Here is a 16,004-nt window from a genome sequence, read left to right on the forward strand (position 1 = left end):
CTTCTCCTCACTTCTCCTCTTTGGATGCAAACTTCTCCTCCTCCTCCTCCTCCACCACCACCACCTCCTCCGGGGCCGGCCTCCTACTCCGGCGACCTTCTCCTTCGTCCAGCCTCCTCCTCCTCCTACTCCGGCGACGACAACCTTCTCCTCCTCCTCCGGCGACCACCTCCTCCTCCTCCTCCTCCTCGTACACCACCACCTCCTCTTCCTCCACCACCACCACCTCCACCACCACCACCTCCACCACCACCTCCATCACCTCCTCCTCCTCCACCACCACCACCACCACCACCACCACCTCCTCCTGCACCACCACCACCACCACCACCACCTCCTCCTCCTCCTCCTCCTCCTCCTCCGGCCGTCCTCCTCCTTCACCCACCCAGCGATATTTAAAAAAAAAATCGGCGGCCCCAGATCTAGATCCAGATCTAGATCTGCCCGCCATTTTTTTTTGAAAATTCTGTGGCGCACCACAGCCGGTGCGCCATAGAAATAAGTTTCTGCGGCGCACCACCATCGGTGCGCCACAGAAATAAGACTTTCTATGGCGCATGGGTCGGTGCGCCACAGAAATCTTATTTTTGTGGCGAGAATTCTGTGGCGCACCGCCCATGCGCCACAGAATTGATTTTTGGTGCGCCACTGATGAGGCTTTTCCTACTAGTGACTGGCCCCTTCTCACACCCTTGGGCGGTCGGAGGAGGCGTGCAGGCCCAGCACGACGGTGCCATGCTGTCGCCGCCACACCCTGGCCATGCTCGCGCTGCTCCGGCCATGCAGTGTCGTGCCGCTCTGGCCTCGCGCGCTCCAGCCTGGTCTTGCCTGCGTTCTCCTCGCCCGCGCGCGCGTTAGAGCGAGGCGGACCACAGTGCAAGGTTTTCAAGGGTGCTGAGGCCAAGTCGCCGCCCATTATCTTCATGGACGAGATCGACGCCATCGCGCCCAACAGCGACAAGAGGTGGAGCGTCGCATCGTGTCGCAGCTGCTCACGCTCATGGACGGGCTTCGCCAGCACGCGCAGGTCACGGTCATGGGCGGCACCAGCCTGCGCCCCGACGCCTCCATCCTGCGGCCGCCCACGAGTTCCTCTAAGGCCACGCGCCCTCTGCTAACTCCACCCGGCCTTGGACCGACCCATCCGTCCGCAAGCTCCGTCCCGCCCGTCGTGCTCTAGCTTGGCGAGGTCCCAGCGTGGCCACCCGCGAGCTCCGTGGCCACGCCAGAGAATTCGTGACCAGTTGCAACTGCGGTTGCAACCGAGAGTGAAATTCTCTGGAATTCACGTTGATCCCTAGTTCATCTTATGTCCCAGTCGGAAGTGGGGTCATAATTGATCCTTTTTATCGCTCAATTGCAAGTGGAGTTACAACTAAAAGCATAATGCTCCGCAAATTGCGCTAAGAGCTAGTTTGTTGTTGTCTTAGTTTGCATTTTGCAAGTGAGTTTTGCAACTTAGAGCGAAATGTTACGGATCCCGCGCTAAATCCGATTTTATCATTTTGTTCCAGTTACAAGCGGTGTCGGAACTAACTCTTTGAAATGTGAATATTTTTGGATTTGAACATTTTCAAAATCTGAACCGTTTTTACGTAGTGAACTTTTGAAATCTAAACTTTTTCTGTTGAGTGAACAATCTTTTACATCAGAACTTTTTTAAAGCAGTGAACATTTTAAAAAAGACCGTACCTGTTTTAGATGATTAGCTGGGGACGTTTCATGAAACAGTGACCTGTTTTGAGCGGAACTGACGATGCATGCTGGCCGCGCGAGCATGTTGCCGGGCGAACATCGAAGCAGGTCTTCCGCTTGGGCCAGGCCCAACTACGGAAAGAGTTCGAGTGCTACGGTCCCTGCGGACGAATGAGCGTAGAGTCATACGAGAGGCATCACCATTAAAGGAAAATGATTAGATTCCCCCGGGGCTACGACGCTCTGATCCCCCGGGTGCGTGGCCTTCCGATCTCCACGTCCAGAATAATCTGTTCCACTCGTTTTTTCATCACGTGGGTAGGGACCACCTCTGTGAGCTTATCTCCTTACCCGTCGTGAGGTTCACTAGGACGCCGGCCGGAGATCCCGAGCTCGTCCCCCACGCGCTCTCCGTCCCAAACTCCGCGCGCATCCGCAAGGTTTGGCCATGGCGCCGCCGACGGCGACCTCCGATTCCACCTCTCCGGGAGCCCCCGCTCTAGCTCCACTTCGCCGGCCGCCGGTCAACCTCCACAGCGCCGCCTTGTTTCCCCGGGGGGCCTCCGCCGACTTCCAGCAGTCGAGCTCCGCCTGGCTCGCGGACGTGCTCGACGCGGGCCCGCACCCGCTCACCTCCGGCCAGCTCTGGTTTCTCAGCGTCTTCCCCATGGCGCCCTCCTCCATGCCCCACCTTTGCAACGCGGGCCGGCTGCTGCTGCTGCAGCTGCATACGATGGTATGCAGTGCTGTCAGCGGGGAGCGAGGTGCTGCAATTGTACTTTTTTTCTACAAGATTTCCGGTGATGTCTTCTCCGGCGAGTTCGATTTTGCTACAGTACCATGGCGGCGGAGCTGGGATGATCTTGCTACATACTCATGTTTTTTTGCTACAATTAATATGCAATGTTTGCTAAAAAAGCATAAATATTTTGCTACGAAGTTTCCGGCGAGATCTCCCTTGGTGTCCTCGACGAGGTCTAGGTTCTATGGATTTTGCTACATATAAAAAAAAATTGTCACAACTTTTTTGCTTCTTTGCTACAAAAGCACAATATGTTTGCTAAGAGGGTCTTCGGCGAAGTTTTCCGGTGAGTTCTCCGGCGATGTCTCCGACGATATTTATTTTTGCTACAACAACACAATTTTTTGCTACGAGCTCTCCGGCGAGGTCTCCGACGAGATTCCGGCGAACTCAGACGTTTTCTTTTATTTCATGGGTGAACCGTTTTTTTCTACAAACATATGAATAAAAAAATTTGCTACAATTTATTTGCGGTTTTGCTACATCTGCGTAATATGTTTGCTACGTGGTCTCCGACGAGGTCTCCGGCGAGGTCTCCGGCGAGCCCAGCCTTTTTATTTTATTTTCTGAACGAACCGTTTTTTGCTTCAGTCATTTGCTGCCGGGGTGATATTTTTGCTGCCGGAGATGTTTTTTTGCTACTTGCAAATCTAATCGTCAAAATGGTTGATCCGACGGCTGGGGATCCGGGGGCTGGGGAATCAGATCCCCCGGGGGACGCCCAGCTTAAATCGCCAGAATCGCTAGATTAATACGGGTGACATTAATCTACTGGTTATCAGTAGACTGAGCTCTAGTCACACCCTTACCAAGAAGTTGACATGATCAACTATCTGAGTTACACATCTACACCAAGCCAGAAACATTATTTGTCGCTCTTCTGCAGGTCGAAGTGCACCAAACACTAGAGCCGATCAGTTACAGAGTTGAGCGCCATGACCATCCTCTGCAGGTCCTGATAAGACGACCCGCCGGGGGCGGCGGCCTTTGCCGCCTTGGCCTTCCACGCTGCGGCGCTGCTCCTGATCTCCTCCGCCTCCATCGCCCGCCTGAGGTGGCCGGCGACCTGCTCCCTCCTCACCTCGTCGTCAAGCCGGAGGCCCACTCCCCACACCTCGCAAGCGTACTTGCAGTTGGTGTACTGGTCGGCGAATCCCGGCCAGCACACCATGGGCACGCCGGCGGCCAGGCTCTCGCAGGTGGAGTTCCACCCGTTGTGCGTGAGGAAGCACCCCACGGCCGGGTGCTGCAGCACCTGCTCCTGCGGGCACCACGTGGTGAGGCGGCACCGGCCCGCCGTCGCGGCGGCGAACTCCGGCGGGAGCGCGGCCAGACCGCCGCCGGGGACGAGGTTCTCCCTGATGGACCAGAGCAGCGCGTGGCCGCTGTCCGCGAGGCCCCACGCGAACTCGGCGAGCTGCGCCGGTGTCAGCACCGTGTGGCTGCCGAAGTTGACGTACACGACGGATCTTGCCTCCTGCGTTTCCAGCCACGTGAGGCATTCGGTGTCCTGCTTCCACAGGCTCAGGCCGCTGGTGGAGGACGAGTCTTTTCCGTCGCCGGCGACGGTGCCTTGGTTGAGGAGGGATCCCAGTGGGCCGATGGTGTAGATGCACGGGTACTCGGCGCGGAGCGCGGCGAGGACGTCGGCCTCGAGGTCTTGGAAGGTGTTGAGGATGAGGGCGCCGGCCTTGGCGCAGTTGGTGGCCTCCGACTGGTTGAACTCGAGTTCGAAGTCGTCCGGATCGGTGGTGCGGACGAAGCTGGATACGTCGCCGAGGCTGATCGGCGGCATGCCGGGGATCCAGTCGATGAGCGTCGTCTGCAGCAGATGGCCGTTCGTCAGGCAGCTCTCATCTGCAGAGCAGCAGAGGAACATATCATATCCATTTAATCGAAAAATGTTAGTGGAAACTGGAAATGAAATGGCAGAATTTAATCGAACCTTTGAGAGGGAGGTAGCCTCTGTCCTGGAGCTCCGGGAGCCGCATGTGGCACATGAGCGACGCCGCGCTACCGCCCCAGAACGCCACGCTCGGGACGCCCAGCTCCCGCGCCACGTCCAGCGCGAAGCTCATGAGCGCCGGTACCACGCAGGTCACGGGCGGCACGCCGGGCGTGGCGTTGAGCCTGGCGACGAGGTCCCGCAGCGGCGCCGCGCAGCGGGTGCGCGTGGAGATGCAGAGGCCGCGCCCGTAGTCCTGCACGGCGCGGGCGGCCTCGTCCAGGCCGTCCGGGATGGACTCGAAGCGGAACCCGTCGTGGCCGCGCACGGCGTCGGCGCCGGCCTTGCGGTGGTTGTGCTCGGTGTTGACGAAGGTGACGTAGACGCCTCGGCGGTGCAGCAGCTTGGCGACCTGCAGCGCCGGGTTGATGGTGCCGGAGAATGGGTACGGCAACACCACGGCGTGCGGCCTCGGCGCCATGCTACGCGGCCGGCACCGATGTGACTGTGAGAGGCTGTGAATGTGACTGCCGGCCGGAGAGCCGGAGGTGGAGTGGTGATAAACGATCAGAGCAGACAAGTTTACGTACTGTATACTGTAGATCTGATTGATCAGGCGGTATCATATAATTGCATCTGTCGCAGCGGCGAGGACTTGGACGTGACAATTGGAGCCAACGTGAACAGTTGTTCACGGACGAGGTGCGTGCAGCGTGTTCCCAATCGAGGTGTGGTGTGCGTGGGCCTAGCACTGCCCCCTTTGTACACGTTGTAACTGTTTCGATTTTTACGGATCACGAATAGTACATGCCTGTCCAGATCTGCCACCAAACAGTGAGGACAGTGACAATAATTAACTTTTAGTATTTCCTTCATCAACAATCCATCGTCGTCCAGCCCGGTTAGGATACCTGGCTTTCACCCAGGCGACCCGGGTTCAAATCCCGGCGATGGAGCTTTTTTGTTGCTTGCTGCCCCAGACTTCATTTTTTTTTCTTTAATTAACATCAGACTTCGCTCATTTCAAAATACTAGTAATCGTGTACGTGCACATGCACGTATTGACTAAATCACGGAAAAGGAATTGTACATAGTAAATTATATATTTTCCTTTCAATTTTGAAGGAAATGATGATGTGTACACAACATTTCAGTGACACAAAATGCGATGCTTGCAAGGTTTCAGCTTTTGATGTACGTGTAGAACAAATATTTACAAGAAACATCATGATTCCTTCCTTAATTATTCCTGCACTCTACCTCCACATACCAAAAGGTGCTAGCTCTAAGTGATGACACACAGAAATGAGACACTATAGGATCTCTTACCATCTAATAAAGCAAAACATATCCTGATCAATTATCCATTCCTATCAAATTATTCTTTCCTCTCTAGTTATTTGCTTTTACAAAAAAAAACACTAACTAAATATGTACTCTGTTGCTTCATGTGATCCACAAAAATTTGCTTTCCTCCGCCATGCCTACCTGGGTATGATCTATAAAAAGAATTATGATTTGAGGTAATATGGCAATCTGGAGAATGTCTGCGGCAAGACTTCAGTTTAGGAACGTGATGACAGGTAGCAATGTCAATTAAGCGAAATATAAGTGAAAAATACAAAAGGCATGATATTGCTGATTTTACTCCTTGAATATTAAATCATCAGGTAAAAATATACATTCTGGGCATCATGATGCCTACTTTTTCATAATCTTTTCACGACAAATATAAGTAGCCCACAAAATGGCTAGAAAAACTATTTTGTTAGGGAAGAGGCAAATAAAGAAGATGGTGAGAATGAAGTACCTGCTCATTGTTTGATGAGATTCCTGAGGTGATTGCGATTGTAAAACAACAGTGAGAAGAACGATGCAGAACAAACCTACATGTGGGGAAGCTTTTGTTGTAGGTGCTTGTTTCATTGAAAAGCTGCTCAGAATGAGTGTTGCAAAGAGATCCATGAAGAAGTTCAACATCTAAAAATAGTGCAGTTCAGCGTTAGCCTACGGGCAACACATAGCTCAGATCATAGAGTAATGGGTGTGTAAAAGTAAAACTAATGAATTTTGTCCCTACTTTTGATCTCTCACCTGAGTGTAAATCTTCATTTCTTCGGACTACAAGTCCACCAATCAGGATTACTTTTAACCTAGATTTAGTCCAAATAATAATTTGCTAAAGAGTGACCTATCACCTACACAAAGTAAACACTACAATGGTCGTTGCATGCGTAGAAAAACTTCCTAAAAAATAGTCTTTCTATTTGTCAATCTTCCAACAAGGGATGCTATATCAGGATAAAAGAACAGGTTCATGACATGTATATTCAATTACAACTCGGGCTGTACCAAATTAAGTAAAATTGAAGTACACCAAATTTCAAATCATGACAACTATTCAATACTGTTATATAAATTGGCACTAATAAAGGACCGAGTAAGTGCAATTTATCAACCAAATAACTGAATTTATCAAGCATCGAGTCAAAATTTCACAAAACACAACGGCAATTTATTTTCCGTGCTAGTGAAATCTTCTCCTATACACAATGTCACTGAATTGTTTTTTGATAAAAGCTGCAACAGAGCAAAAACATCCTTATTGAGATCTCGGCTTTCAATTGCTTCATCATATAAATATATATCTGAAAGATAAATGAATCATTCTGTAAGTGCAAAGTATTAACCTTACTTCCTTGTCTCCCTGACGCTGATTGACATAGGGGTAAATGTCACAGTGAGGCTCCATGGACACACGCCTTGATGCATCAGCAAGCTTCTAAGGATATTTCTATCCTTGACTACAGATGTTTACGCTCAATAGATCAAAGTAGGGAACACCCCTAATTTTTCCCCTGCAATTATCCATTGTTCAATTGCTTGACGACAGGTCTATGCTCAAATTTAAGGCTACAAACCTGAACAATGTGTGGCAACCGGCACGGAAGTTGTGGAGCAACGCGCGGGTGTCGTCAGCGTCCCGACGTGGAGGGCGGCCTCGCTTCCCCAGCGCTTCCACGGTGTGGACGGCGGATTCCGTGGCACCTCGCCGGCGTGGAGGTCGGCGTCGAAGGCGGCCTCGCGTGGCGGCGACATCGCGCAGGCTCCAGTGGCGGCGGTGACCTAATCGGAGGCTGGCTCGCGCGGAACCGGCGGCGGCAGACATGGAGGTCGGCCTCGATTCCCCAGCTTTGAGGGTCGGCCTTGATTCCCCGGCGATTCCCGGCGTGATGGCGGCCTCGATTCTCCGGCGATTCCCAAGCGTTGAGGGCAGTTGAGGGCGTTGCCTCGCTTCTCCGGCGTTGAGGGCGCGTCGCCGGCGGCGACGGACAAGGAAGTGCGGAGGGCTGGCCTGTAGGTCGGCAATGTGACAGGGAATCGGCTTGCAGCGCATGATAGCGACGGTTGCCAAAAAAGGGATGCCCCTCGTTCGTTCTTGAGTAATTTAGCGTTGGTGTTGCGGGGCGGACAATGGTCCGCTCTTTCTTTCCGAACCGTAGGATACGCTTCGTACGGCTAAGAAAGATCATTTGGATCACCCCACTCTCTCCCTTTTAATAGTAGTGGTGATTAGCGTTGGTGTTGCGGGGCGGACAATGGTCCGCTCTTTCCTTCCGAACCGTAGGATACGCTTCGTACGGCTAAGATCATTTGGATCACCCCACTCTCTCCCTTTTAATAGTAGTGGTGATGTAAATGTTTGGCCAAAAAAATCTCAAAACTCATGTAGCAACACGGGTTCAGGCCCCAGCAACGGACCCTTTTTTGTTTGCTTCTGCCCAGACTTCAGGTTTTGGAGTCCTTTTTCGTTTGCTGCACAGACCTTATGTAGCAACCAAGGTTTAGGATCCGATGGAAATTGCAGATCCAATCCGTGGGATCGGACCATGGTGCAGCACTATGTTGTTGTCCTTCTCCACGGTATCTATGCGCGCTTGCTTGGAGAGGAGCTAGGTGGTTGCATGGTCTTCTCACGCCGGTGCCTTTCACTGTAAGTAGCTACCTAGTCTTTCACGCAAGTCAGCTCAAGAAACACTATGGTGCTTATCCGGCTCTACTCAAACTTTTTTGGTTCACCCCAACATTACCTACTTGTTCGAAGAAAATTTGGGTTGCCTTCTTTAATTCCATTCTTCGTCTCCCTAGTCGAAGTCTTCTTGCTGGCCCAGCCCAACATAGTGCAACTTTTTTTTAACGAGACATAGTGCAACCTGGGTGTCTTGTTTGGGCGCCGTGGAGCGGTGAAGAATGTTGCGTGGCATGGCGGCAACGATGACTCGTCAAGGCTGGCTTGAAGCATGTCTGATGGATCTCGATAAACACTAGCACGTCGAGAAAGGAATAGATAATGGTGATTGTTTGACTGAACCGTCTTGGATCCAGAGCACAATCTTTGACTACTTGATGATCACTACTTACTTAAAGAATCAATGTAGAAAGTCAGCAAAACAGAGTCAAGGCAAATCTATATTTTCCTGACTTGATAGCCGCATTCCGCTACAGACAGAATAAGTAGTAAAATACCACACCTGAATTTCTCTCCACCAAATTTCATATATAAACTGCATACTTGCAGAGCTAACAGGAACATAACATGATGGCTTCTAGCAGGCTTGCTCTTCCGGTGGCTCTCCTGCTGTGCGGTAACTGTCTAGCTCCATTCCCTTCCTTCTTCCTACCTTCCTATCTGTCGGCGCTCTCATATAACCATCATGATTAATGAAGATCTTTTGTTATCTGTTCTCTGGATCCCGCAGGATTTCTGGTGATTGGATCCATACACAGCACGGGGGCAGCGGAAGGCAAGATTTGTCCATTGTTCTGCATGGTTGGGAGGAAGTACATGACATGCCCGTCGACAGGCTGCAAGCAGCTGGAGCCAGCGTGCAACTGCTGCCTCGCCGGCGAGAAAGGCTGCGTCATCTACTTCAGCAACGGCAACGTGACGAGATGCCCTAGAGAGTGATCACAACACTCTTCCTTGTACTTGCATGAGAAAATAAGATTTGTCTTTGATGCTGAATAAAATCGCCCTGGTGTGTACTACGTAAGTATGTGTCATGATGATTTTGCAAGTACCTAAGATTGCCAAAATTCAATGGTCATTCAAAAGATATATGAAATGCAGCATTTCATGAATCCTATGATTCAAAATTCCTGCAAATTTCGTCAGCAACCATAGTGTCATTCCTGGTATGAGTACCATGGCACGAATCCTATGATTCAGCATTCCTGCAAACAAAACATAATTTGGTAGATGCCATGTTTCTCTCCTGTTTAGGAGTAAAATTGTTGTCACAAATAAACATCAAAGTTTAGAATAAAAAGGCATGGTTTTGCCACATCACGCACACATGAAAATCTGGAAGCAGAAATTATTTTCTGACTTGGCGAGAGCACACACAAGAAAATCTGAAATATAAGGAACATGATGTAGGCGATTGAAAGTAAACGACAAGTGCAATCTAGTTTTCTTCCACCATCAGTCTTGTATGGAAATCTGATGTAATTTGGTTTCCGCCATCAATGCATGAAGGTGCAGTTATCTCACTGGTTCCTGTTGAACATGATAGAAACAATTGCTGTGAAACTACTGACTACGATATCAAGCAACAAGGATCGCAATAACAACTAACAAGTAAAAATACTTACTTCGGATTTTGTTTGCACTTGCGAATGTTATGGCCTGGTTCGTGGCATAGACTGCAGCGGCTTGGGGATGTTCTCTTGAAGTGGACCTTTTGTGTTTTGCTTAGTGCACCTTCGGTGGAAAGTTGAATAGGATCACCCACTACAGCCGCAGTTCCTTCACTTGTCTGTGCATCTTGATTGATGGAATTTTTGGAACCATCCTCTCCATTCCCATACCTATCTTTCTTTGATATAATGTTTTGCAAAAATTCCATCAGCTTATGGTACAAGATTGGGTCCTGAGATGCCACCCAGCAAGCTTCTTCCGCTAATATACACAGCTCGTTGTATCTTCTTTTTCGTTCCATCGACCATGATTCCATCTCCTTGTATCTTCTTGTTTGTTCCATCGACCATGCTTGGTGCCGTCCTAATCAGGTAGATCATTTAAGCCTTGACCATTATGACATGTTTTTGTTTTGAAATAGCATAGTATATATCAATATTGTCTGATAGCATATCCTGCCATCCTGGTGGATACTGTGTTGTGAGTTTCATGGCATCCTACAACAATTAATTATCCCGGTGGCCATGCTCCGGTGGCTCTATATGCATGAAGCGCTTGGCTCTACTTTAAAAAACTGATGAAATATGATTTGACAAGTTCTGTTCTTCATGAAGAAACTACAAAACACAGGTTACCTATATTTCACTCTCAAGCACCAAATGAAAAAATATGCTGCTTTTGACTCTAGTGTTTTAGCAGTCATGGGTACGTTGACAACTTCACTGATGCCAGTTTCTATTGGACTTTGCATTCCTCTTTTCACAGATTATTCTGTGAAGGAAAGAATGGTTCACATCGCCTTTACCGTGATGATGAGTTTTCTCGGGCAGATTTTAACAGATTATTCAGAGGAGCCAGCGGAATCATGGAGGCTGCTAAGTTTTGTGGGGCAGATGGTTCATGCGGATCAGCTATATACCAGTTCGTAGGCATAGGAGAGGAGCTGTGTTGCGTACGGACACAAGGGCGCACGGGCTTCGATTTGGATTGCGACGGAGTAACAAATTTTAATGTGATTATCAACTAATTAATAGTAAAAAAGTCTACATTACCAATTAAACTTTTCATAGGGGTTGCGTGTGTAGGGAAGCAGCCCACACATATTGATCATTAATTCATTGTCAAAATTCATTGTAAAAATTGTAGGGGTTTTTCTTCATGCATGATCTTCGTTTTTTCTCGGCTCATTCTCTCGGCTTGGGTCTTTCGGTGGCTTTGCTGTTGTCCATTGCCTTTTGTTGAGATGTTCTCATCTAGGGTTAGGTTGGGGGTTGCGGTTCTATGTGTTGGGAGAGTTCACCAGGCTACTTATGCGGGTGTGGGGTTTTCATACTTTGTGAGTAGTCACTATACTGGGTTTTGCCCGTTTTTTCGTAAATTAACTTGGAAATCTCTCCTCTTAAAGAATGGATTGGACAAAGCCCTTGTGTAAAAAGAATAAGTTCAGAGTATAACCAAGTGACAATAAGAAGCGCAAAAAAAGTGCGGAGACGTTTTTAGTACCTAAATCAGAGGACACCGGTCTTGATGAGTAAGTCTCTGATCTCTTTGTCCCCTTCATCCTCTTCTATGTAACCAGATTGGATAAAAAAAAGTTAATCCACAATCAGGTAAACCTAGGTGTAGCAGTTCAATGACTGTAATTGAGTCTTCCCATCATCGGGATTCATACTTTGCATTAGGAAAAGAGGATTACCTATGGGCAGAGGCAGAGCAGGTCTGAATCTCAAACGGCGCGGCAGGGGTCTTGGCGAGGTTGAAACGAGCGCGTCTGCGTAGGCGGCGGCGGCACGATCGAAAAACAAAGGTAATTCCTCTGTTATATGTGTGCAAGCGCATGAGATGCGATCATGCGAACGTGCTCTTTCTTGGTGGGCTTTTGAGAGTAGCCCTGGTCATTATGGCCCATGTCACGGGCTGGGCTGCTTGTGGTCTACAAATTCCTTGGCCAAGACCTGGGCTGTAGGCCGGGCTGCCCGGGGCCGAGTTCCTAAAGACTTTTGACACTCTTGGTTTCTTTTCTTCCCCGTCCAATTCGATGCGATATACAGCACTTCGAGTTGGAGAGCAGAGGCATTGACAACAATCGAGGGCGTATTCTAGAGAAGAGAGAGGCATGGACAATGCGGATTGTTTGACTGGATCGCCTTGAATGCAGAGCACAATCTTGACCAGTCGATAGCCCACATTCGCTGACTTGAAATATACACCAGGTTGTTGTGTCGCGATCGGCCGCGTAGAAGTTGCTGCACTGCCGATTCGTGCATCACGGTGGAGGTGGACGAAGGAAGACGAAAGACCAAAGGGAGGGGAGGATACGGCTGTGGAAAAAACGTACTGGAGCAAGAGGATAAGGGGCACGTGGATTCAGTTCCATACTAACCGCCGTGGGGCCCACCAAGTTAGGCTGCACGCGAGCGCGGTCGACTACCAGGAAATGTGTTTCGACAGGGATCCTTATATAGACTGCAAAGTTTGCAGAGAGCTAAACAGGAACAGAAACATGGCGTCCATCAAGCTTGCTCTTCCGGTAGCTCTCCTGCTCTGCGGTACTACCTGCCTTCGCTCTCTTGCTTCTTCCTCCAGCTCCTATTTGTCGACGCTCTCATAGATAGATAAAAACCATCATGATTATGACGGTGCTCTCTTCCGCTCATGGTGATTGGATCCCTACAGACCACGGACGCGGAGTTTTGCCCAACCTACGACTGCCAGGTTGCCAAGTACATGACGTGCCCGTCGTCGGGGAGCAGGCAGCTGTTTCCGGCGTGCAACTGCTGCTTCGCCCGTAACATGGAGAAAGGATGCATCATCTACTACAACAACGGGACCATGTCGGATTGCAGTAAACAGTGATCGCAATCCCTCTCTTGTATGTGTTCAAGCAAGATTTTTCTTGATGCTGAATAATATCCCCATGTGTGCCTGGATGATACTGGAAATACATAATGGGTGTCGGAGCTATATGGCAGCCATTCAAATGAAATATGAATGAACACTCAAAAAAAAAACAGCCGATGCTCGCGTATCATCATGTCACTGGAAGATAGGACCATGTAGTTATGCACTATGTGGCAGTGATCGCAAACAATTTGAAAGGACTGGAAACCGGACAGTTAAACCAAATATTGAACCATGAATACGACCAAAAGTTATCTAACCTATATGGAAGATGCTTCAATCCATTTAGACCAGAGGTTAAACCTGAATACGGCCTTCAGAGTTGGTACTCGATACGCAAAACTGCAGCACTTTCATATCTTTGCACGTGCAGTATTTCGATTCCCCACGTCTTCCATGCTACCAGCTCTTGATCATATACAGTGATGAAACCTCTGGATACTGATGTCTGGCCTTGGGCATCGGGGCCAATAGCAATTTCGCGACCAATTAGGCAAGAAGTTTGGCGGGTTTTTTTTTTTGAAACGGAGGCAAAAGCTTTGCCTCATCCATTAATTAAGAAGAAAGTGTCCCAATTTTTAGGAGAAAATTGGGCGAAAACCAACAGCACACATTGAGCACCCCGGCCAACCTAGCTACCCCACTAGTAGGAAAACACTTATAGATGAGATCTTATTTTTTGTGGCGCACTAGCAAAATATGCGCCACATAAATTGTTTCTGTGGCGCACCAGACACGGTGCGCCACAAAAATAAGCTATTTTTGTGGCGCACCACAAGCCAATGCGCCACAGAAATAAGGTGAGGCCCACACCCTGCCAACCCCAATCATTGGTTTCGCTATTTCTGTGGCGCACGATACCATGTGCGCCACAGAAATAAGACATTTTGTGGCGCACCAGGACGAGTGCACCACAGAATTAAGGCATTCTGTGGCGCATGTGGGATGGTGCGCCACAGAAACTACACATTTCTATGGCGCACAGGAGCTCCATGTGCCACAAAAGACTTTTTTTCTCCCCACGCAACTACACCCCCCTCCCCCCCCCCCGTGGATCGCCTTTTTGGCCTGTGTAAAATATAAAAGAAATAGATAGAAATTACAAAAAATAAAATCCTTCGAGATGCCCATGTATTATATCATCTAGCACCACTGAAATTAGCAAACATGAATTTCAACTTTTTTTTTGCAAATTTGCGTGCAAAATCATTAAACTGGATTTCTGGTTGCATACGAACTCGAAAAAAATGCACAATATATCAAAATGTTCCCACGAAAATTCTACATCTGAATTCTTCGGGGCTTGCCCGGTTGGACAATTTTTAGAATCCCCAAATTCGAAAAGACTAAAAAGTTACGGCAAAATAAAGATTTTTTGCTGCAAAATAGAAAATTCGAAAAAAAAATCTATGGCGCATCAAGTGCCCATGCGCCACAGAATTAAGCTCCAAATTTTGAATTTCCTGCCGCCCTCGTCCACTTCTCCTCACTTCTCCTCCACTTCTCCTCACTTCTCATCCACTTCTCCTTGGTTGCAAACTTCTCCTCCTTCTCTCCTCCTCCACCACCACCACCACCTCCTCCTCCGGCCGGCCGGCCTCCTCCTCCTCCTACTCCGGCGACCACCTCCTCCGACCAGCCTCCTTCTACTCCGGTGACCACCTCCTCCGACCGGCCTCCTTCTACTCCGGCGACCACCTTCTCCGACCTCCGCCGGCGACCACCACCTTCTCCTCCTCCTCCTCCTCCTACACCACCACCACCTCCTCCTCCGCCACCACCTCCTCCTCCTCCTCCTCCTCCACCACCACCACCACCACCACCTCCTCCTCCTCATCCTCCCCCTCCACCACCACCACCACCACCACCACCACCACCTCATCCTCCTACTACTCCACCACCACCACCACCATCACCACCTCCTCCTCCACCCATCCCACCCACCCACCTCCGGCGACCTTCCCAGCGAAATTTTAAATAAAAATTAAAAAAAATTGCGGCCCGGCCGCCATTTTTTTGAATTTCAAAAAAAAATTATGTGGCGCACCACAGCCCGGTGCGCCACAGAAATAAGACTTACTATTTCTGTGACGCACCACCGCCCGGTGCGCCACAGAAATACGACTTTCTGTGGCGCATGGGCAGGTGCGGCACATAATTCTTATTTTTGTGGCGAGAATTCTATGGCGCACCGCCCATGCGCCACATAATAGCATTTTTGGTGCGCCACTGATGAGCCTTTTCCTACTAGTGCCCACACGAAGCACACACATCATCGAGAAGAAAGACCCTCGTTGAGGATGTCATCGAGCGTCATCGTCGTCACTCCTCCACGAGCCAGCGATTCCGAATTCACCTTAGACGACCGCCACCGAGACCCTCGCCACGAACGACATCGGAGCCCATGTGAGCCCATGCCAAACAGTCGACCCCCAAACACGTTGAGGAGGAGGAAGCTCCGACTTCAATCGCGACCTTCATAGGAGAAAGTTGCACGCCTTGCACCAACGCAAGCACCAATCAAGTGGCATCGTTGCCACAAGTTGCCTCGCAGCTCCGACTTCACCATCACGGTAGGGGTGACGAAGGACATGTCGCAGCTCCGATCCACTCACCATTGTCATCGTTGCCACTCAGCCCACGACGCCAACACCAACCATCTTCCACGGGTCCCTCCGACCTAAGCAGCTCCAAATCGATGCCCTCAAGAGGGAAGACGACACAAGAGCGCCGTGATGCGTGCAGTTAACACACGTCCGTTGGGAACCCCAAGAGGAAGGTGTGATGCGTACAGTAGCAAGTTTTCCCTCAGAAAGAAACCAAGATTTATCGAACCAGTAGGAGCCAAGAAGCACGTTGATGGTTGATGGCGGCGAAATGTAGTGCGGCGCAACACCAGGGATTCCGGCGCCAACGTGGAACCTGCACAACACAATCAAAGTACTTTGCCCCAACGTAAC

At 49.7% G+C, this 16,004-nt stretch overlaps 2 protein-coding genes and 1 non-coding gene across 3 annotated transcripts; 2 read left to right on the plus strand and 1 right to left on the minus strand.

Annotated features, from left to right (window-relative positions):
• Window positions 1-3,401: 3,401 nt before the first annotated feature.
• LOC124697350 (7-deoxyloganetin glucosyltransferase-like) lies at window positions 3,402-4,923 on the minus strand. The gene is made up of 2 exons (XM_047229954.1): window positions 4,443-4,923; window positions 3,402-4,354 (listed from the first exon to the last, which is right to left on the minus strand). The coding sequence occupies exons 1-2, from the start codon at window positions 4,921-4,923 to the stop codon at window positions 3,402-3,404; spliced, it is 1,434 nt and encodes a 477-aa protein (XP_047085910.1).
• Window positions 4,924-5,324: 401 nt separating this feature from the next.
• TRNAE-UUC lies at window positions 5,325-5,398 on the plus strand. The gene has a single exon. It is a non-coding gene; the product is annotated as a tRNA-Glu (tRNA).
• Window positions 5,399-9,042: 3,644 nt separating this feature from the next.
• LOC124700460 (proteinase inhibitor PSI-1.2) lies at window positions 9,043-9,476 on the plus strand. The gene is made up of 2 exons (XM_047232587.1): window positions 9,043-9,088; window positions 9,203-9,476. Exons 1-2 carry the CDS (start codon window positions 9,043-9,045, stop codon window positions 9,409-9,411), a joined length of 255 nt encoding a protein of 84 aa, XP_047088543.1. The 3' UTR covers window positions 9,412-9,476.
• Window positions 9,477-16,004: the final 6,528 nt, after the last annotated feature.

Source organism: Lolium rigidum, chromosome 3 (genome assembly GCF_022539505.1).
Source record: "Lolium rigidum isolate FL_2022 chromosome 3, APGP_CSIRO_Lrig_0.1, whole genome shotgun sequence".
NCBI classification, from domain to species: domain Eukaryota; kingdom Viridiplantae; phylum Streptophyta; class Magnoliopsida; order Poales; family Poaceae; genus Lolium; species Lolium rigidum.